Source organism: Xyrauchen texanus, chromosome 13 (genome assembly GCF_025860055.1).
Source record: "Xyrauchen texanus isolate HMW12.3.18 chromosome 13, RBS_HiC_50CHRs, whole genome shotgun sequence".
In the NCBI taxonomy this organism is placed as follows: Eukaryota; Metazoa; Chordata; class Actinopteri; order Cypriniformes; family Catostomidae; genus Xyrauchen; species Xyrauchen texanus.
The window spans coordinates 32,234,253-32,259,159 of NC_068288.1; the positions used below are offsets into that span (position 1 = coordinate 32,234,253).

The 24,907-nt window shown below is 37.0% G+C and overlaps 1 protein-coding gene across 1 annotated transcript in view; it reads left to right on the forward strand.

Annotated features, from left to right (window-relative positions):
• Positions 1–456: 456 nt before the first annotated feature.
• Positions 457–24,907, forward strand: part of LOC127653935 (phospholipid-transporting ATPase VA-like) — a 97,197-nt gene continuing 72,746 nt past the window's right edge. Inside the window, exon 1 of the mRNA XM_052140806.1 lies at positions 457–1,217. Coding sequence (XP_051996766.1) covers positions 790–1,217 — 428 coding nt within the window. The 5' untranslated portion in view covers positions 457–789. The remainder of the gene's footprint in view (positions 1,218–24,907) is intronic.

Below are 24,907 nucleotides of genomic sequence, written 5' to 3' on the forward strand. Positions count from 1 at the left end.
TATTCAAAATAATAATAAATTATTTATTCAAATAAAATATATACCATCACTGTCATTTCCACCATGGAATTCTATTAAACACAATACGGAATTTGAGATGTATTTGAAATGACACTGTTGTGGGACCTACATACACTGTTGGACAATTATAGTAGATCAAACAAAAAACAAATAAATAGAATGTGAAAAAAATGTCAACTAGAATTTACTTTCTAAAAGTCAACATTGCTAATGTACCCAATTTTGAAGAGGCACCATATAGAGTGCCTTTTGAAGCAAAACTGTATTAACGCATAGTCCTTTCAGGGAAAAAACACTTCTCCACAATGGTAACGCGTGGCACTTCAAGTTATGCAGTTTAATTGATAAATGGGCGGGGCTTTGGGCACGTCAGAGGTGATGTTGAGTTAGTACCTCCCCGTGATACGCTTGTTCTTTGACAAGGTCTGCGCTAAACACCGCATTTACAGTCATGTGGAAAGAATTTAAATAGTAACTTTGAACGGACACGTTTATATGAATGAGCCACAAATCTTCTATTTGTAACAGCGCGCGTGTATAATCGCTCGGCCTTAAAAGCATCTTCATCAACTGAGGGGGAAAAAAGATGCCGCTGTAAAACTTTTCAATGCTTTAACGAGAGAGAGAATGAATCGCCACGATGGGTGAGAAAGACAGAACAGAGAGAACTTTTGATACTATCCGACATCAACAACGAGAATAAGCATGATTACATAGATACCGTCTTTACTTGTTTGAGAAAAAGTTTGGCCAGTTTTGGGGCGAATTATGGCGCGAGAGATTGGAGAGTCTGGAGAAGCCACAAGTGCCAAAGTGAAAAAGCATAAAAGAAGGAAAAGCAAAAAGGAGAGCAAAACAAGGACTGTACACGCCAACCTTTTGTATGACCATACCAAAGGAGGGGAAAACCCCAACAGACACTATGCAGACAATAAGATCAAAACCACAAAATACACTCTGCTTTCTTTTCTACCGAAGAACCTCTTCGAGCAGTTCCATCGATTTGCCAACGTGTATTTTGTTTTCATCGCCTTACTGAATTTTGTGCCAGTGGTCAAAGCTTTTCAACCAGAGTTGGCTCTTGCCCCTGTGGTGTTTATTTTGTCTGTTACAGCTATCAAGGATTTATGGGAGGACTACAGACGCCACCGTTCGGATAAAGAAATAAACCATGTGGACTGTCTCGTTTACAGTAGGTGAGCACGTGAAAACAGTTATAAAGCTAATACAGTATATGTGCATTTGTTACATTTCATTTTCGACAAAACTTTACTACTACGAGGTTGAGACCTATTCAGCAGGCAGCATCATAGGCGTATGTCAAAAGTGCATACACATGTAGCGTAGGTATCTTCTTAAAGTTGTACTCTTGTCATTTTTCCTCGTTACAACAGTTTTCCTCGTTACAACAGTTTGACTCCAAAGGAAATAAATAGTACATTAGAAACGTATGTATAAAATTATGTCCAGCCACATAAGATGAAGACTCCAGTCTTATCAGTAAATGTATAAATGGTGTTTTTATTCTACATGGAGCGGGACCCCACATGGGGGCTGCCATGTTTGGATCACTTGGCCAGCTGCTCATTAGTCACTCTGCTATTGGACACTTTAACTAATTAAATAAAATGAGTCATAATTGAATGTGAATAGTGTATTTCTACAATATGGAGGCCCAAACCGGCATAAATAATAAATGAATAAATGTCTTGATAAAACAAATATAATTAGTTTTTAATTAAACAGTATTCCTGAATTTATTATTGTATGACTTTATTCCTTTTATTATTTTCTATATTTATTTGTAACTTTATTTTTTATTCTTTTTAGCTTTTAATTATTTATTCATTTATTATGCATATTTTTTTATTTATGTGTTCATTTATTTTTTATATTTATTTATTTCCACAGATATTTATTTCCATATTTATATATTCCCATATATATTTATTTATTTATACATGTATTTATTTTTACTTTTCTGTGTGCAACATGGAAATGAGGGAGGCGGTCCTTGCGGAGCTCCAGTGCATCACTGGATGAGAGCTCAGTAGTACTTATCGGAAGCAGATGGACGTCCCACCTTAGCACCCTTTGACTCGCACAGATTTTGAATATGCAGGGAAACATTTGGCAGAGAGTTTAACAATCTAGGATGTGCTACGACATTCATACCAGCATAGAGCTCTCCTAAAACATCAATAAGCACCTCTACTCTAAATGAAACATAGTTATTTGATGCGTGGTTATCGACTTCATTCGCATGTTGTGCAACTCTCTAGATATATGTGAAGAGTTGGCAATAGATTTTTTTATTGCAGATGTATACATACATAAACAATCAGGGAAATGAAGCATGGTTGTATCTTTTACAATGAACAATCATAACAACAGAAAACAGTATTATGGATTTGCAGACATCAAAATATGAAGTTAAATACACAGAAAAAAAAGAAAAGGACAAGGCTAAATCATATCATTTATGAAACTTGCTCATTTTGTGGTTTTGTTGAAGAAAGAGCTCCCCATTTATTTTGTGATTGTAGTATAACCAATACATCTTGGATTGACTTAAGCTCTTCTGTTTTTTTAGCCCCACAAATAGCTATAGTTTACACGCGATATGGCTATGACCTAATGTCACATCAAAACAAGTCAAGAGTAATCGAGCACATGCTTCAATCTACAATAAGCCAATGGTAAGCAGGACCCGCCCACATAATTATCATACAAGAGACAGAAATGTAAGAATAAATACAAAAATAAATAAATGTGGGAATATTTAAATATAGAAATAAATACATGTGGGAATAAATAAATATAAAAATAAATGACTGCATAAATAAATAATAAAACAAATGAAAGAATAAAAAATGTTTTCAAAAATAAAAATAAAAAGAGAAAATAATAAATAAAAAGAGAAAATAATAAAGGAAAAAAAGTCATACAAAAATAAATTCAGGAATAACTTTCATTAAAAACTAATTATATTTGTTTTATCAAGACATTTATTCCTTTATTTATTTTCTTATTATTACATTTATTTATTTATTATTTTTTGGCTTGTTTAAGAGCCCGTCAATTTACACCTGCATGAGACATTCTTGTGTAGTGTCTCGGGTGCGTTGCATCATAAACATAATATGTTTAGGTCACTGTTTCAAGTTAAATATAGTTTAATACTCAGTCTTTAAACACATCTTGAGATCCCTTCATTCGCATTTGCGCTCCTTCAAGTGTTTTGAACGCAAGAATGTAACGCATGTTTGTGTTGTTCTGCCTAATGAAGTGTTTTCTTTACTGTATAAACCACATACAGCTGAAATTTAACTTACTGCCCACTGGAGTAAACAGGTGGTACTTCTAGCTTGCATTTCTCAGGAATCTTCCTTATTATGGTCCGAGGGCAGTGCGATTAATTGCATACATTTTTTTAACGTGTTATTTTTGGTCAAATACATTTAGTCAAATTTGTTAAATCGACAGCCCTAATATATATATATATCTTTAATAATGCTGCATGTGCTTATGATTCAGTTTATGTTAGCAGCTCACAAATGTTTGATACATAACCACAATCCTTGCTTCGGTAGTTTGGGCTGTGTTAATGGTACAACGCATTTATTTGATATTTTTTTTTGTGTGTATTTTTGGAATTTAAAAAAAAAATTGTCCCGCCACATAATGGCAAAAGACACAGTACTGATGTAGGCAAAGTAAGAACTGAAATGTATCTCCAAGAAAATAAATGCTGTTGACAGGATGGCATATGGCTGAGATGTTTGTGCGTTCCAACCCTCGGTATCACTCTTGTAAGTTGTTGTTATTAGCGTTGCCATTTCTAGTCAGAATAACTGTTTATCTTATACATTATTTAATTTAGTTTAGATGTATTATCACTGGGCAGATTATGTAACTGTAACTGATCACCTAAAATAGTGTTTTATTTCCATGGAAGTTATGTTGTAGACATGAATGTGCTCATTTTTGTCTTATTCCCTTGGTTTAATGAGGAATCCCAATTTCAATTTTTTTAAATGGTTTAATCTTTGTAAAAGAAGATCAAAGATTAAACCATGTTCTCAATGTTGATAATATGAGGCCAAATTATTGCCCTGGGCCTTTGTTGTGTAAGTGTGTCAAATAATCTTGCTGAACACTTTTATAGTAAAAGATTATTGTACGTGTGATGTTTAAATTCAGTTTTGGCCATGGTGATAAACGCAGTGTGCTGAGAGTTTGAGCTACAGTCCTTTACCAGATAACCCTTGTCAGGGAATTTCGCTTTGTACTGAAATGAAGGCCATTGTCTTGCTTTCCCTTGTAAAACAGGCATTGCCCATGCGAATTCTGGCTTGTTTAGAATCTGTCTGACTCTCATCAGCATTTTGAGGTCTTCCGCTTGTTTATTTGCTGGAGTCATGGAGTCAGTCTGGAGACTGTATTTCTGATGAAAAGCATCTCTTTCAGCTATGTACAGTTAACTCTTGTCAAAAGCCACAGTGTTTCTCAGACTCCACAATCAGAGCTAGTGCCCTGCTAACATTGCTCTCAAGGTTGGGCTTGATTGAATTTTCTAGAGTGAATTACTCTATTATGAAAATTGTTCCCTTAGATAACCAAACCATATGGAATGGCAGCTGATCGAGGTCTCAAAGTATGATGTCACAACTGAACCTAATTGACCTTTATGTGATTGCAAAGTCATAAGACTATAATACATAACCCAGTGCTGTTCATTGGAATAACATGGCAGAAAGACCTGAAGAATACAGGAGACTTTTTCAGATAATTCTGTCCCTATTTTGACTTTTGAAACGTGAAAGAGCTTATGAATGAGGTGTTTTGAAAAATCTGAATGTTATTTATATGGTTTGACATCCAAACACCTCTATAAGCTCTGCTGTAGTGTTCTCCAACATTTCCACTGGGTTTGACAGGGTGTTTTTATATTTGCACAATGTTTTCCATGTGTGCATGGCATCCAGGCACTGCCCTCTAATTACACACATTTGTTGCCTGATGTGTGATTTAATAGACCTATAGCAAAGGAGTAACTTTATAAACTTGTATATCAATATATGTGTCAATATCATTTGTCAAAACATTTCAGTATTGTATTGTACAGAGACGTACAAGTGTGTAAGATGAGACAGGAATGTGGATGTTTCTGAAACTCTCCTGACAGGCTATTTGCATCTCCCACAGATCCTCCCATTTAAATATTTGACCGTACACAGACTTCAAAACAGCAGAGAATTTATGGAAGTTATGTTTATGATATGTTTTATTATTTTCTTCTAAAAAAAAAAAATACACACACACACACACACACACACACACACACAACCGGTCAAAAGTTTTGAGATATATATATATATATATACAATTTTTTATTTTCTTCACATTTTAGAATAATAGTAAAGACATCAAAACTATGGAATAACATAAATTGAACTAGGGGAATTAACAAAATCCAAAATAAATCAAAAATGTGTTATATTATATAATCTTCAAAATAATCACCCTTTGCCTAGAATTTGCAGACATGTACTCTTGACATTTTCTCAACTTCTTGAGGTATCACCCTGAGATGCTTTTTAAACAGTATTGAAGGAGTTCCCATCTATGTTGGGCACTTATTGGCTGCTTTTCTTTATTATTTGGTCCAAGTCATCAATTTCATAAACTTTTTGTATTTATTTTTTTATAAACATTTTAGTTTTAGAATGAAATAAATTAATATGGTGGCACAATTATATTTTTGACTACAAAATTTATTTCAAATATTTAAGCATACGCCTTCGGATCAAACATTTTTAAGATCATGAGAAACATTTCAGTCAAGTGTTTCAAAACTTTTGACTGGTATTGTGTGTGTGTGTGTGTGTGTATATACAGTATCTCACAAAAGTGAGTACACGCCTCACATTTTTGTAAATATTTGATTATAACCTTTCATGTGACAACACTGAAGAAATGACACTTTGCTACAATTTGTAAATTTGCTGTCTCCTCAAAATAACTCAACACACAGCCATTAATGTCTAAACCTCTGGCAACAAAAGTGAGTACACCCTAAATGAAAATGTCCAAATTGTGCCCAAAATGTCAATATTTTGTGTGGCCACCATTATTTTCCAGCACTGCTTTAACCCTCTTGGGCATGAAGTTCACCAGAGCTTCATAGGTTGCCACTGGAGTCCTCTTCCACTCGTCCATGACAACATCACGGAGCTGGTGGATGTTAGAGACCTTGTGCTCCACCACCTTCCATTTGAGGATGCTCCACAGATGCTCAATAGGGTTTAGGTCTGGAGATATGCTTGGCCAGTTCATCACCTTCGCCCTCAGCTTCATTAGCCCGGCAGTGGTTGTCTTGGAGGTGTGTTTGGGGTCGTTATCATGCTGGAATACTACAGTCTCTGAAGGGAGGGGATCATGCTCTGCTTCAGTATGTCACAGTACATGTTGGCATTCATGGTTCCCTCAATGAACTGTAGCTCCCCAGTGCCGGCAGCACTCATGCAGCCCCAGACCATGACACTCCCACCACCATGCTTGACTGTAGGCAAGACACACTTGTCTTTGTACTCCTCACCTAGTTTCTGCCACACACGCTTGACACCATCTGAACCAAATAAGTTTATCTTGGTCTCATCAGACCACAGGACATGGTTCCAGTAATCCATGTCCTTAGTCTGCTTGTCTTCAGCAAACTGTTTGTGGGCTTTCTTGTGTATCATCTTTAAAAGAGGCTTCCTTCTGGGATGACAGCCATGCAGACCAATTTGATGCAGTGTATGGCATATGGTCTGAGCACTGACAGGCTGTCCGCCCACCCTTTCAACCTCTGCAGCAATTCTGGCAGCACTCATCTCTATATCCCAAAGACAACCTCTGGAAATGAGGCTGAGCACATGCACTCAACCTCTTTGGTCGACCATGGCAAGGCCTGTTCTGAGTGGAACCTGTCCTGTTAAACCGCTGTATGGTCTTGGCCCCCGTGCTGCAGCTCTTAGGGTCTTGGCAATCTTCTTTTAGCATAGGCCATCTTTATGTAGAGCAACAATTCTTTTTTTCAGATCCTCAGAGAGTTCTTTGCCATGAGGTGCCATGTTGAACTTCCAGTGACCAGTATGAGGGAGTGTGAGAGCGATGACACCAAATTTAACACACCTGCTCCCCATTCACACCTGAGACCTTGTAACACTAACGAGTCACATGACACCAGGGAGGGAAAATTGCTAATTGGGCCCAATTTGGACATTTTCACTTAGGGGTGTACTCAACTTTTGTTTCCAGCGGTTTAGACATTAATGGCTGTGTGTTGAGTTATTTTGAGGGGACAGCAAATTTATACTGTTATACAAGCTGTACACTCACTACTTTACATTGTAGCAAAGTGTCATTTCTTCAGTGTTGTCACATGAAAGGTATAATCAAATATTTACAAAAACGTGAGGTGTGTACTCACTTTTGTGAGATAGTGTGTGTGTGTGTGTATATGTATATATATATATATATATATATATATTATACACACACTGGCAGCCAAAAGTTTGGAATAATGTACAGATTTTTCTGTTTCAGAAGTAAATTAGGGGTGGGCATTCATCAATAATTTGGTATTTGAATATTTAAGATAAAAACATTCTTGAATATTGTATTATTTAAATTAAGGTAATTAACAGGGCTGCCCCCAAACAAAGATTTTCCTAGTCTACTAGTAGGCATTAATTTAAGCCATTAGTCGACTAGTCGCATGTTTACGATATTAATTTATTTGAATATATTTTTTGGGGGGGTGGGGGGGCATTAGAAAATGGTTTGAGTTCCAGGGCTGAGAAAGAATTTTATAAGTTGCATTGTTAACACTGTTCTACATTACAGAGAAATGCTAAACTGTAGTCTTTGAAGTATATATTTTACAAGCAAACGCACAAAGCGAGCCGCAGCGTCGCCGGCAAAAGTAGTAATGATTCTGAATGTGTTGGAAAAACCAGCAACGAGACTGTCTGAACATTTTGTTAATTTATAGAGATTAGTGTTGTCAAAAATACCGGTACCAAGTCGGTACACAAACAAAAATATATTTACTATACCAGAAAGTCTACCCGGTACCCATGCAGAGTTGGGAACTTTTGAACGCTCACAACAAGCAAATGATGACGACAAGCAAAGTAGCTGGTGCTGCGGAGTCTCAACTGAATCTTGTCAAAAAGAAAAGTGGAAATAGTCAGGTTTGGAAATTCATAGGTTAGGGAAACATCATAGATCAGCAAAAACCTATTTGTAATCGCTGCTTTCGCAATTTTCTGACGAAAGGAGGAAACACGTCAAACTTAATAAAGCACATGAAAGACAGACACCTGGATTTATTCAAGCAACTAAAGCAGGTGAGTTTATCACTAGAACTACCAGAATTCTATAACTACTAGAATGGCCATAGTGGTCATTCTGACCGTTCATACTAGACTGTACCAAATGTCATTTTTTTTCATGTCATATTTACATTCGAAACTTCAATTGAGGTTTTAGAATGAAGCTTCTAATGTCTGTCGTCATATTTTATGACGTTATCACCCTAAACATTTTTTTAAATCCTCGAACAAAATCCTCAATTTGAATAAAATAGTACAATATGGATTAAATGGAGCATGGAGCGCCAAGCGAACGCAGATAGGCCTACATAATACGATATTTTTTGTAATATATATATTAGCTGCTAGACTGCCCCGGAAGGTGCGTGCCTCGCTTTGTGTCCAGCAAGTTTTTTCACCACAGTGAAAATGTTTTTGAAAGTCTAAACACCAACAAACATGGATTGAGGCAGAATATTTAGTTAGATAAAAACATGTTGTGAATTTTGGAAATTATTACAGCTATCTTTTTTACAACGCTCTGGATTTATTGGAAATGTTTGGACAACACGAATCGGAAACAATCCTATTTAATAAACACCAGGACACGAAATTTAAATTCTAATGAATGTGAAAATGTATTAGTTCATCGACAACCACAGAACTTGGAGTAATTACAGATAGAAATTTGATTATTTATATTATATTGTTTTCTTTGTAATATAAAAACAAATCAATGCAATAGCTTATAAAAACATCACCAATGTGTATTTCAATGCATAGTAAAAACCTTAGACATGTATGAAACACATATAGGTCTAACCCAAAATGGCCAAAACAGTTAATAAAGAATATGAACATTCGCTAAACTGTGGGAAAACAAACTGATTTAGAAAGCAATATTTGCTTTACAGTGAGCAAAAATATCATGCTGTAAAACTATAATGAAAATATTATGCTGTAAAATCATTATGAACGAATTCTCCTAAAAGTGGGCTCACTTGAACAAGGCATCTGGTTGTTATGGGGCAAACACCGCACATCATTCACTAACGTTTGTGGATCGATTACTCAGTCAACACAGGTACTCTCTACCTTCCATGTGTGGCTCCCACACTACCTTTTGACATTTGTCACAAGTGTCCTTAGTTTTGTTTTTCTTGCATTTTCTCCACACTTGGCACTGCCTTCCCCTGCTCCTGCCTGGGTCCTGGCACCATCAGCTGTGTGGCTTTTGCTCTCATATGGCTGTAGCGAAGTTCATTTACCAGTCGCATTATGAAGTTCCTCTGTGACATTCTCTCATTTGTGCATTTCTTGAACATGATGGAAGCTTGGTTCTGTTGGTTCTGTAATATGTGACTGTATCTGGTTTAGCCTTTTGGCCACTTGTGATGACAACAGCTGTGTGGACAGTGCTTTCCTTCTTTTGCACTGATAGACTGTGAGCTTTGCATTGTCACTTCTCTGCACCTCTGTGGTGAACAGCATCCTTTGTTCCTTTATGGTCAAAATGACCGTTATGGCCATTCAAGTTAGATACACTCAGAACTCTTTTTTTCTTTTTCTTTTTTTTTTTCTTTTAATAAAATAACAATGTTAGAATAAAATATACACACATTTAAGAAAAGTCATGGTCATATGGTTATATGGGTTTTATTACATTGCAAAATTAAAAAACTGTCAAAATGAACTGAAACGCTTAGTCGACATTATCGACATCGTCGAAAATACTAAATTGATGAGAAAAATGTTCGTTGATGAATAGTCGTTTGATCTCATTTAACGTAACATAAAATCACAATAAACTGTAACGATGTCGCGTGAGAGCAGCAGTTCACGCCTGATGGAGGAAGAATTACAAAGATCAGTCCAGATACACTCTAAACTTTCACCGTTTATTTTATGTAGATCCCAAATTATTAGGGAATGATAAAAAAAAAAGCATGTACCATTGTGGAATAAGCAGAGCCGGAGCTCTTTAAAGGAAACATCCCGGTGTTACATCGTAAATGCAGTAAAATGTAATGCGTTATAGCCTTATTAAAGTTCAAATAATACAGAAGCAGCTCATGTTAATAACTTTAAACTCAGAAACTGGCATTTCTCTGTGTGGTCGGTGCCTCTTTAATGAGTTGTGCGAATGTCCCGATCTCAAAGGGAGAGATTGAAACTGTACCCGGCTGAGAGAGACTGCCTCGGGGACGCTCATCATAATGCAGCTAGATTAGAATTTATTTAATCATAATATCTATATATATGTCACTATGCATTTCTTTTCATGAAGAAAAATGGAAAGCTTTATTAATAAGAGAGCACTTTACACATTAGTTTGGAAATAGTTTTTTATTCATTCTTTTGTATGCTTGTTTATTTAGGTTTTGTTTTTTAGTACTTGGTAAAAACTTAAAGTAAAAGTTGAAGCAAATCTTATATAAGTGTTCAAAAATACTTTAAGCATACATTGTTCAGTTTTGTTATAATTAAAAAATAATATATTTAAATTAAAGTGTTGCTCAATGGCATATTTCTGTTCTTAGTTCTGCTGCTAATGTTTTGTAGACTTTGTTATTAAAAGAGTGTTGTTCAGAAACCTGTTTTTGTGTTTTGCTTTGGTACCGAAAATGGTATTGAGTACCGTGAAATTTCACTGGTATTGGTACCGTGACAACATTAATAGAGGTAAATGCACATTAGGGTTGTGCCGACAGATGATGATCTCTGGGATGGACGATGGTAAGAGTGATCGCCAATAGTTGATGCCTTTGACGATGTCAAGATGATATTTGGCTTGTTTTCCCATTGATGTATTAAATTATTATTATTATTTGGCTATTATTATCAAATTAATATTACAAATAATTTGCTCGTAGAGACACAGACACGTGCTTGAAGAAACACGTTATTATATTATTAAGAGTGGATGACAGAAAAGGCATCTATGCACATGTATGTCACGCTGTTTGTTCAGAGGCGTGCAGTCTCGTGGAACACATGCATTTAAAAGGTCTCACTCTTTCTTTGTTTCTCTCTTCTGAATAATTTTTTTGCAAGAACTGTATCATATATAAGTGCTGCAAATTACCTCAGACATCTCAGCACAGGAGGTGCTTTGCGTTAATTCACATTATTTCCACTAAATCTGTGATTTAAAACAAAATAATACAAAAACACAGTCATCTTAAACCATGATTTATATGTCAGTGATAATTTTAATTATTATTTTTCTATTTATAATTTTTTTTATGTCTTCATTTGCAAGTAATTTTCTGACTGCATGTTTAGACGGATACTTGCCTGATGGTAAATGGAAAGGTGTGTGTGTGTGTAATAATATATATATATATATATATAATCACTTTGTTATTTTATTAGCTTTTTTGTTTGGAGTGCAATTTGAATTTAGAAAGGTATTTGATTTAAGTTTTTTGTTTTTTAAATAAATTAAATTTTCAATGCAAACTCACTAAAGCAAGAATATTCACCAATCCCTCAGCCCGAGGGTTGTCTATGTAATTGGATTTTGCAATATTGATATATATTGTGAACGAGGGAACAAAATGAATTATTTCACACACATGATGTATTTTCCCAGACAACGAAATACCCGACCGGAGAGAATGCACAGATGAAGTAGTTTCTTTGCCAGAGAGATGTCGCCTTACACAATTGTTGTAAAACCATCTTTCAAAAAGTTTAACAACACACATTTTAATTGCACTTAATTTTTGACATTTTCATTTGAATTTTTAGTTAAAAGACATAAAAGTTCAAAGTTTGAAATCAAGGTGTCTTGCTTTATGTTGGCTTAACCCTAAACCTGCTTAACGAAAATTACATGGTACTACCTAGCGTCCAACCAGCGGTAATACTGGTGTTCGTGTTTTTTTCTGCGACCAATCAAAACTTGATCGACCAAGGCTCTTCTCATTGACTAACATTTGGTCTACTATCAGGGGGCAGCTCTTGTTATTAATGAGAAGGCAACATTGTAAAATATTTTTTTTTGTCATAAAGTTTGCATCACCATTTAAAAAAAAACAAGCTTCTAATTACATCAAAAACAAGCTTATATTACGTCCTGTGTGTTTTTTTTTTTTTTTGAAAATATTTAAAGGAATAGTTCACCCAAAAATAAAATTTTGCTGATAAATTACTCACCCTCAGGCCATCCAAGATGTATCGGAGTTTCTTTCTTCATCAAAACAGAACATTTCCTTTTTAAACAAGCAATGTGCGAAAACAAAAAAGTATATTGTATATCATGTCATGTTTTTGTTGAGAAAAACAAGCATATCCACATCCTCAGTAAACTGTACTCATTTATACACACCAGTTTAATTGATGGAATGACCCTCCGCTAGCAAAGTCTTTCTCAGATGCCATGTTTGTTGTTTACAGAAGTGTTGCGGGGATTACGTTGCAACATACACTCACCTAAAGGATTATTAGGAACACCATACTAATACTGTGTTTGACCCCCTTTCGCCTTCAGAACTGCCTTAATTCTACGTGGCATTGATTCAACAAGGTGCTGAAAGCATTCTTTAGAAATGTTGGCCCATATTGATAGGATAGCATCTAGCAGTTGATGGAGATTTGTGGGATGCACATCCAGGGCATGAAGCTCCCTGTTCCACCACATCCCAAAGATGCTCTATTGGGTTGATATCTGGTGACTGTGGGGGCCACTTTAGTACAGTGAACTCATTGTCATGTTCATGAAACCAATTTGAAATGATTCGAGCTGCCAAGAAAACATCCCCCACACCATTACACCACCACCACCAGCCTGCACAGTGGTAACAAGGCATGATGGATCCATGTTCTCGTTCTGTTTACGCCAAATTCTGACTCTACCATCTGAATGTCTCAACAGAAATCGAGACTCATCAGACCAGGCAACATTTTTTCAGTCTTCAACTGTCCAATTTTGGTGAGCTCTTGCAAATTGTAGCCTCTTTTGCCTATTTGTAGTGGAGATGAGTGGTACCCGGTGGGGTCTTCTGCTGTTGTAGCCCATCCGCCTCAAGGTTGTGCGTGTTGTGGCTTCACAAATGCTTTGCTGCATACCTCGGTTGTAACGAGTGGTTATTTCAGGCAAAGTTGCTCTTCTATCAGCTTGAGCAATGAGTTCACTGAACTAAAATGGCCCCCACAGTCACCAGATCTCAACCCAATAGAGCATCTTTGGGATGTGGTGGAACGGGAGCTTCGTGCCCTGGATGTGCATCCCACAAATCTCCATCAACTGCTAGATGCTATCCTATCAATATGGGCCAACATTTCAAAAGAATGCTTTCAGCACCTTGTTGAATCAATGCCACGTAGAATTAAGGCAGTTCTGAAGGCGAAAGGGGGTCAAACACAGTATTAGTATGGTGTTCCTAATAATCCTTTAGGTGAGTGTATATGTGTATGTATATGTGTATACACTGATCAGCCAAAACATTAAAACCACTGGCAGGTGAAGTGAATAACATTGATTATCTCGTTAAAATGGCACCTGTCAAAAGTAGGGATATAAAAGTTGGGTGCTAAAGGCTCATTGATGCACGTGGGGAGCAAAGTCTAGCCCGTCTGGTGCAATCCCACAGAAGCGCTACTGTAGCACAAATTGCTGAAAAACATAATGATGGCCATGATTGAAAAGTATCAGAACACACAGTGCATTGCAACTTGCTGCGTAGCCACAGACTTGTCACAGTGCCCATGCTGATCCATGTCAACAATGGGCATGTGAGCATCAGAATTGGACCATGGTGCAATGGAAGAAGGTGGCCTGGTCTGATGAATCATGTTTTCTTTTTGATCATGTGGCAGCCGGGTGAGTGTGCATCATTTACCTGTGGAAAAGATGGCTGAAGGATGCACTGTGGGAAGAAGGCAGGCCGACGAAGGCAGTGTGATGCTCTGGGCAGTGTTCTTCTGGGAAACCTTGGGTTTCCTGGCATTCATGTGGATGTTACTTTGATGCGTACCACCTACCTAAAGATTGTTGCAGACCACGTACACCCCTTCATGTCAATGGTATTCCCTGATGTCAGTGGCCTCTATCAGCAGGATAATGCATCCTCTGATCCATGGAGGCCCCACTTTGCAACTTACAGGACTTAAAGGATCTGCTGATAACGTCTTTGTGCCAGATAACACAGGACACCTTCAGAGGTCCTGTGGAGTCCATGCCTCGACGGGTCAGAGCTGTTTTGGTGGCACGAGGGGGACCTACATGATATTAGGCAGGTGATTTTAATGTGTGTGTGTGTGTGTGTGTGTGTGTGTGTGTGTGTGTGTGTGTGTGTGTGTGTGTGTGTGTGTGTGTGTGTGTGTGTGAGCGTGTATTTATCACTTTGTGGGGACCAAATGTCCCCATAAGGATAGTAAAACCCGAAATTTTTGACCTTGTGGGGACATTTTGTCGGTCCCCATGAGGAAAACAGCTTATAAATCATACTAAATTATGTTTTTTGAAAATGTAAAAATGCAGAAAGTTTTCTGTGAGGGTTAGGTTTAGGGGTAGGGTTAGGTTTAGGGGATAGAATATAAAGTTTGTACAGTATAAAAACCATTATGTCTATGGAAAGTCCCCATAAAACATGGAAACACAACATGTGTGTGTGTGTGTGTGTGTGTGTGTATAGTTTATATACAGCACTTCGCAAATGCTTGCCACTTAAGATGTTTCACAGAAACGTTTATCTTAAGATGGTTATTTACATTTTTTATGTCGTAGATGTAGCCAGAGTTTGTTTCACTTTGTTGATCAAACACACCTGCAGATCGGCACACTCAGTCAACCAATACACTTAAATGTTATTACAGAGACTGCTATATAACATCGATTTACTCGGCTGGCTCGACGAACACATAAAGACAGGGATGTAGCCAATGAACTAGAAACTTACAAGGCAATTTTGCATGGCACGGGACCTGACAACTGGTAAAATTGCATGCAGCGTTTGTGCATCCAAGACGGTGCTTGCATCGTGGTTAAGAACTTAATTAATTCAAGTCACCCTCCTCATGTCTCTCACAGTTTACTAAAACAACATATCAAAATTATGAAAATATTATTCATATTGTATCCACACATGTAGGCATCTAATCTCTTGTGGTCCATGCAGTGTTGTCAGCTTTAACTGGTCCTTGATGAATTAATAAACTTTTTAAATAGTTTATTAAGTTTTAAAAATTATTGCTAAAGATGACAGCAACTCTAAACAGATAAACCACACCTATTTATTGTTTTTCAAAAGTATTGACAAGCTGCTTAAAATTTACTTTTACAGTTTTTTTCCCACAATAAAATGCACAATGAAAAGTTATTTTGGGCAGCGAAATATAATTTAATTATAGATTGGGTGATCAGACGTCCCAGTTTATTACACAGGACAGTCGTGGTTTTTGGTAGGGTCACTGATTTTTTTTTTTCTTCTTAAATTAAATCCCCTCATTGTCTTTCTCAATATTGTCTCCGGTATCATTTGCAGAGAAGAAAATAAATTATTGCAAATCTGCTATGATACATTTACAGATACATTTCAGCTATGACATCCATGCAAATGCCCAAAATAATGCAAAAATGTGTTTTCAACAACAAACTGATAGAAGCGGATCCATGTCTTCGCGCAACACTTGAAAATGTAATTGGGGTGTTTTCTGAATGTTCATTTTCCCCACGAGCATGGAGGTAAATCAGCAGAGTGTCACATTCAGACAACTAACCTGCACTTTTTTTTTTTACATAGTACAAGTACTTAAAGCAAAGACTTCCATTGTAACTGCCTCACTGTAACGATTTATGCTTTTTTAAAAGGAGAGTCTAAATAAATTTTTGTGATAATATTATGTCACAAATGCTGTCGATTAAGCTTAACTTGTATTGAACCTGGAACATTCCTTTCAGTGTTGAGTTGTGGGGATTGTATTTTGAATTTTAGCTTCCAATGTTGTGAATTTTGTGTTAAAATGTGTACCTGACATGACAAGTCTACGCATACTTACACATGAAATATGAAATGATATGGATTGAATAGGCTACATGGAATTTGTAAAAAAAAAAAATCTAAAATGTGGTTAAATCGTGAAAAATAAAATGTATATTTTCACAAACTATATTTTCACACCCCTTTCAGAAGGTATGCAAATATAAGATAAAAGATTATAAATTTGATGTAGTACTGCCCTTCAAAAGCTACATTACACAAAATGTACTGTAATTTACACAAATCACTCAATTCAAAAGTTTGCATCCCCTTGGTTCTTGGTTCTAGCGTTGCCTTTTTGAGTGTCAATGCATGTTTGCACCATTGGTAATAGTTGTGTATGTGTCCATTAATTGTCCTAAGTGTCAAAAGCTGGATGTTTATATCGTTTAGCAACTGTTGGGAAGAACTCAAATGACCAGAAGATGCTGGGAAACCAAAGAATGTACAGTGTTTTTATTTTATTTTTTTCATAAGATAAGTGGGCAGCTTCAAAGTCAGGGCAAAGCAGGGACTCATGAACAATTATTACGCAAACAGTCATTAATCACAGAGAAAGCAGCACACCATATTAAAGGGTTTGCTCTCATGCAGTCTGTCTCATTAACGCGCACAGGAGATCAACGGACGCTGAAGAGTTTAATTTAATAATACATCAGATTTCAGTTTGTTTCTCACCAAACCTTATCATATTCCTTCAGAAGCAGACATGAGTCTCCTTAAAATTATGCTGAATTACATTCTGAATTATACTTTTGTGTCCTTTTGAAACTTAACGTAATCACCATAAACTGCCATTGTGTGACATTTGGAGTCATAACAGCACACGGGTGACAAAACAATGACTGAATTAAAATTTTTATGAACTAATCCTTTTAGAACCAAGGGAATGTAAACTTTTGAACAGGAAGACATCTCCGTATATATAATTTATTTTAGAAAGGGATCATTTTAGATAAAACTAAAACAAATTGAAAACGAGTTAGAAATAAAAAAACTAAATTAAAATTTGAGACTACTTAATAACTGTTTTAATGACTAACGCAGATTTCACTTTCTAGTGTATGTTTGAGTAGCGGTGAAAAAGCAACAAATAATTGAAATATCAACAGAGCACAATAAGAAGTGTGTTGTACCTAAAGCAGAAGGTTTCATTATGAAACCACTTATTACCACCAATTATAATATATATATAAATATTAGGGCTGTCAATCGATGAAAATTTGTAATCAAATTAATTACATGGTGTCCCGATTAATTAATCGCATATACAAATATTTGCTGAAACCCCCTCATATAACTATAATTCAATATATAATGATGAAATAATTATACATAGTTATCTTTAAATATTAAAAATGTATATATATATATATATATATAAAAGATATTCAGATCATTAAAATACATATCAATGATTAACTCTTCTGCCACAAGAATGCTAAGACAATACAAAAAATGGCTTTAGAATACAATGTATTGTTTACTACCATATTATTGAACATAAGCCAATCATTGGCATACAGTTCACAGGAATCCAGTTCACAAGTGAATTTGTCAATCAGTTCGAGATTTATTATGAGGGCTTTTTTTAAGGACCTGTCAATTTCAACAAGCGTCAGACATGCTTGTGTAGCGTCTAGCTATAAACATTAAATGTTTAGGTCACTGTGTCAAGTTAAACATAGTTTAATACTCAATCTTTAAACACATCTTGAGATTGCTTAGTTCGGATTTGCACTCCTTCAAGTGTTTTGAACGCAAGAACGTAACGCATGTTTCTGTTGTGATGCTGGATGGTGGTTTTCTTCACTGTATGAACTGTGTGTTGCTCATACAGCTGAAATTTTACTTACTGCCCTCTGGCGTAAAAAGGTGGTACTAAAAGCTTGCATTTCTCAGGAATCTTCCTTATTACGGTCCGGGGGAATTGCGTAAATAAAATGGGTTCAATTTGTTTTTTTCATGCGTTATTTTTTGTAAAATGAATCGCACTGAATTAACACGTTAAATCGACAGCCCTAATATATATATATATATATATATATATATATATATATATATATATATATATCAGTATGAAATGCAACAGAGGTGCTTTTGTAACATTTTATATTGACATTGTTTTTCATAGTTGTGAAATTTAAACTAGATTCTACAAGCATCAGTCAGTTTTGTCCTTTTCCCCTATTAAACATAGAAGGCAGCATTATTGCTCAGAGATTGTCAACTTATTAAAGAACTGCTTCACTGACACTTCAATACAAACAGCAGGCATAAGGTTTCCCAGGATGCTTGGAACACATCAATGTGATCTGGCAACAAATTAAATCTGCTAAAATGGAGAGGAAGGAGCTCCATGTGACATTCCAGGATTTGGCTAATGCATGAGGTTCAGTGCCACCGAGCACAGTGCTTGCTTTTACCATGGCAATGGAAGTAATCATTAGTGCATCAAAATGGGTAGTAGGAGGAGAGCCCTGGCCTCTAGAATGCGACTACCACCAATTCGTGCATACATGGATGACATTACAACCATGACTACAACAGTAGCCTGCACTAATCGGTTATTATGCAAATTAACCAATGACATTCAAAGGGCACTAATGCAATTCAAGCCCGCTAAATCAAGGAGCATCTCTATAATTAAATGTAAAGTAGTAGATACAATTTTTTTCATTAATGGTGAGGCAATACCAACTGTGTCTGAGAAGCCAGTGAAGAGTCTTGGGAGATGGTATGATGGGGATCTAAAGGACAGAGTTTGTGTGGGAGAAGTTGTTCAACAAGTAGTGGAAGGATTGAAGAGCATAGACTGGCAGCTCTCTACCAGGCAAACTTATACTCTGGTGCTTTCAGTTTGGTCTAATGCAGAGGTTGCTGTGGCCACTGACTGTGTATGAGGTTTCTTTGACAAGAGTAGAGAAGCTGAAAGCTTTAATCAGTTCATACATCAGGAAATGGTTGGGAGTTCCACGCTGCCTCAGCTGAGTAGGACTTTATGTTAAATGAATACTGCAGCTACCAGTCTCTGCTCTAACCTAGGAGTTTAAGTGTGCCGAGGTCAGATTGGAAATTACATTAGTATAGTCACACGTCAAATGCGTAAAGGAGGCAGTACCTGTGTTGAAAACTGGAAGAAAGTGGGCGGCAAAGAAAGCTGTGGAAGATGCAAAGGCTGCCCATCGAATTGGTGATATCATGGGGCAAGTTCAGCTTGGAAGAGGGGGTCTTGGTCTCAGTTCAGCTGTATAAAGGCCATTTCCCAAGCCAAGCAGGGAGAATGGATGAGATGGGAGAGCGTGGAACAATGCAATAGTGGCTGGCAAGTCCTATGGTCAATTGAACAGAGCAGGATCAGTTTCCTCATCAGGTCAACATATTATGTTCTCCCATCACCACAGAACCTAAACCTCTGGGTAGGAGAGGATCTCACATGTCCTTTGTGTTCATCACCTGCTACATTAAGGCACATTTTGATGGGATGTAAGGTGGCTCTTTGCCAAGGACTGTTTAATTGTCGCCATGACCAGGTGCTGCGATGTTTAGCCTTAGCATTGGAAGACAAGCTTAACATGACCAATAAGTTGCCACCTGTTCCATCAAAACATTACAAACTAAAGACTACATTCCTCCTCACAGGAGAGCAACCACCAAAAAAAGGTGTAAAAAAAATCCTTGCCCAGGACAGCTGGAAGCTGTTGGAAAATGCTGGCAGATGTTGGTCAAAGACTTATTTTTCCACCTGAGATTGCCACCTCTAACCTTTGACCAGATATTGTCTTGTGGTCTGGATCAGTAGGACTTGTTCACCTGGTAGAGTTAACAGTGCCATGGGAGGATGCTATAGATTAGGTGTATAAGAGGATGAAACTGCGGTATGCTCAACTAGCCACTGAAGCAGAACAGGGAGGATGGAAAGTCCAGGTTTACCCAGAGGAAGTGGGTTGTTGAGGATTTGTGGCACACTCTACAACCCGGTTTCTCAGAGACATCGGATTCAGTGGCCAAGAGTTGCGTCGCACAGCGAAGACCTTATCTGAAGCAGCAGAGAGGAGCAGCAACTGGCTATGGTTGAAACAGAAAGATTCTGGCTGGGGATCTCAAGCACAAGCTGGGCTGAGTTGAGTGGAAGACGGAGGGGGGTGATGCTGGTATGCCAGAATCGCTGTTGAGCCCTCTTGAGGTGTCGTGGGCTTGTCAACAAAACATTGAGGATGGAAGGTGCCCACTTGAAGACCCCAGAGATGTTACCCTACTTAGCTCAGTCCAGACAGTTGTCATGCTGATGCGCTGAGGAGGCCGCAATGTGGTTGTGGTTGAAAACTAAAGAGATGTTTCTACTGACCAGGGTCCCTGCTCATCTGTGTCAATGTGCTGTAGGTGTGCTGCGTGGAGGGATGAGGACTGCAGATGTGGCCTGGCCAATAAATTGCAATGTCCGTACTGTGAGATGCCTAAGAGAGCACTACATTGAGACAGGATGGACAGCTGATCGTCCTCACAGTGGCAGACCACGTGTATCACACCTGCGGGACAGGTACAGGATGGCAACAACAACTGCCTGCGTTTAACAAGGAATGCACAATCCCTCCATCAGTGCTCAGACTGTCTGCAATAGGCTGAGAGAGGCTGGACTGAGGGCTTGTAGGCCTGTGTTGTAAGGCAGGTCCTTACCGGACATCACCGGCAATGTTGCCTATGGGCACAAACCCACCTTTGCTGGACCAGACAGGACTGGCAAAAAGTGCTCTTCACTGACGAGTCACATTTTTGTCTCACCAGGGGTGATGGTCAGACTCACGTTTATCGTCGAAGGAATGAGCGTTACACCGAGGCCTGTGCTCTGGAGCGGGATTGATTTGCGGGTGGAGTTTTTTCATGGTCCGTGGTGGTGTGTCGCAGCATCATTGGACTGAGCTTGTTGTCATTGCAGGCAATCCCAATGCTGTGCATACAGGGAAGACATCCTCCTCCCTCATGTGGCACACAAGATACTGACTGTTACTTTTGATTTTGATATTATATATATATATATATATATATATATATATATATATATATATATATATATATATATATATATATTCTACAATTTACACCTAAAAACATATGACACTTGACATGTTTAAAAAGGATGAGATAAAGACTCCAGTCGTATTGTTACCTACAAAAAACTATTTTATTTTGCATAATTGTGGTACCCCCCACATGGTGGCCGCCATGTTTAGATCACATGACAAGGATTAGGTCACATCTAATTTTCACAACTAATATTTTCCAACTTTCAGTACAGTTTTTGACCACTGAAAAGTTTATTCAGTCGAACTTTCAACTTGGATGCAATATATGCATCAAGTGATTTTCTCTTACACAAGAAAACTGTTTAAACAATTACACTGAATGAATCCCACAGGGTTAGCAAAATACTTGTGTGTGTGTATGTGTGGTAGGATATGTATTGAATGCCAGTACACAATCAACAGGTGTGTGTGTGTGTGTGTGTGTGTGTGTGTGTGTGTGTGTGTGTGTGTGTGTGTGTGTGTGTGTGTGTGTGTGTGTGTGTGATATAGGAAAACCTTATTTTCTGGCCTTGGATATATTTATGAAGTGTTGACTTGCTCTTCTGTTTTGACATGTTTATGCCACATAATTTCCCCCTCCTAAATACACATTTGAGGTAATTATTACATTTCAACTTTTCTGATCTGCTGGGTCTCTGAGATGTCAGCAAACAAAGTAGATGCTCAATTTGGACAGCAAGAGAAACAGAGTTAAGTAAGAGCAGGATGAACACTGTGCGGTTATCATCTAAGGCAGTGGTTCTCAACCAGGGGGCCGGGACCCACTAGTGGGCCTCAGCACACTTCAAAGGGGGCCTCAAGTTGACTTAAATTTAATTATTTATTAAGAAATATTAAAATAATTAAACTTGATTAAAATGCTAAAAAATATTTAATTTAAGATATATGGCTATAAATTATAAACAGACTTTTTCTGAAACTTCTAGAATAAAAAAATTATCCATGATAAATAATTTTAATCAGACACATCTAGTTTCTGGTGAGGGGGGCCTTCAAATATTGTTTTGGACAGGGGGCCTTGGAATCAAAAGGGTTGAGAACCACTGATCTATGGGCCGCCATGTGTCTTAATCGATCCAATTGTAATGCACGTTACATTTACGCTTGGTAAATAAATAAATATATGTGTCTTTGCAAAATGGATATCTAATCTAATACTATGCTAATAGCATGCAACAAAATTTTCAACCTTGTCTAATAGAATTAAAATCAATTTTGCTAATTAATTTTTATGTGTCTCGTTGTACATATTGCAGCATTGAAATGAACACGAGGCACTACAACAGTGACTTTTGTTTTCACACAAATAACTAGTAAAGCAACAAAGATTACAATTATAATATTCTTAGCTACACCTACACTCTGCAGCGTTATACCGGTTTCACGGTATACCACGGTTTGAAAACTGACGGATATTATACCATGTACATTTGTTTATCTATGGTATTGAGAAAAAAATGCAACTGGACGGAGAATCTCACATGCGCGTGCGCATCTCCTTTCCTCCTTGTCTGCCTGTCAGGCGCGGCAACTTATGACACACACACACACACGCAGTGGAGAAACCGTTAGAGAGAAGTGAGGCAAGGGGGTCTGACATGAGTGTTTGTGTGTGTTAAAGCAGTGTTTCTCAACTGATCTATTCGGACTGGGTCGTGGACTGCAGGGAAAGAACAATGCCATTATTCTCCCATTGAAGATGGCTCATTTATCGTAAAAGCATTTTTTTTTCATTGGATATTTCACTTTTCAACTTGCATTGGGACCTAACGTGTCTCAGAGTTGCCAGATAAGAGATTAATACTTGCGCAAATTGGAAATATTCCACCTAATGTTATACTTATTTTGTGCAATCTGGCAACCATGTACGTGAGTGCACTTTTTCTGTCTCTCGCTATCCCCTTTGATCAAATTTAGCGATCTGTTGTGCAATATTCTGCTCAAGGAAAAGTGTTATACGGCTATTCTTTGTCCATTCTTGAGGCTGCTTGTGATGTTTGGTGCTACTAATTTTGCAGGTAAACCTTCTCGGTGATTAAATTAAATATAGAAGTAGATCTCGGCATCATTGACACACGGAGGGGTAATCATTGACATGCAAAACCATCCAGGAGACCCGCATCATGACACTTTTAGCATGTAAACGGGGAAAGTTTTAGGAAAAAAACAAGTAAACTCGCCTGCTTTGCAACAAACCTGAAAAGTTCATTGTTTCAGGATTTTACATGAGTAAAATAAACTGTTATATTCTGACAAACTGTTATAGTTTCATATGAAGTAATCTAAAGGTAGAATCTATTGGACCTCATTTTATATCAACAGTGGCAGTTTTAGTTAACGTTTCAAGATGTGTTTCAGCTAATATTTATTTTTCATAAATACATTAATTTATTATTATTATTATTTAAGACTAGCACACTGACCTAACCATGGTAATGAGGAGCCTTTCCTCCTGTGTAATATGTGTATAAATATGTAATATTAGGTAACAAATGGGATAATAATGGGCTCATATAAGTAAATATGCTCTTCAATTTTTAAAAGGGGGGAGAGACAACTTCCTGTAGATTTTGTTGTTGACATCATCAACAAAAATTATGTCACTTGATGCATGTCCTTGTACTGGAAAACCATGAACAAAACTATGCAACATAAAAGGAAATGCAACCCAGGATACATTAAATACAGGTTATGTTTAATCTATGGCAGGTCGACATTGAATTCCAATGTAAAATCTGTCCTGAAGCAAAACCAGTTGAGAAGCACTGAGTTAAAGGTACTGACAGGAGCACTCTGGCTTCACTGTCACGCATCAACAGTATATGTTAACTGTTAATAATCATAGGACATTACTTCAAAAGCTCACACAGCGCATGTTATTTTTCATTTAGTAGTTCATTTAACATGTAAATTAACATGCTTTAGTTATATAACATGTTATATTTACATGCTATTATGTTATCATGATTATAATTGTTTATTATCATTCTGTTAGCTTTCTTATTTTTTCTATTTATTTTATTTTCAAAAGGGAGACTTTTTTTTACACATACTTCAATAAAATAAATGGTTTCAAGTTTCAATTATAATAAAGTGTTTGCTCAAAAATAAATAACCCTTCTGTTTTCACTGATAATACTAATTGTGTAATACCGTATACCATGAAACCGTGATATTTTCTTACACGGTTATCATACCATGAAAATCTCATACCGTTGCAACCACACAGCTTATTTCCGGCACCTTTGCCAGCATGTTTCTTGCTACGATGTGTGACATATAATGAATGGTCTTTACCATTGTGAGAAAATGTTACATACAGCAAAATGCCACTTGAAATCTGATCAGAGCTGTCAGGCTGAAATGGATTTCCATCATGTTTCATGATTTTTTTCTTTATTTATTTTGCTGTTCAGACTTGCTAAATATGATCAAATTCCAATTGGATATGCAC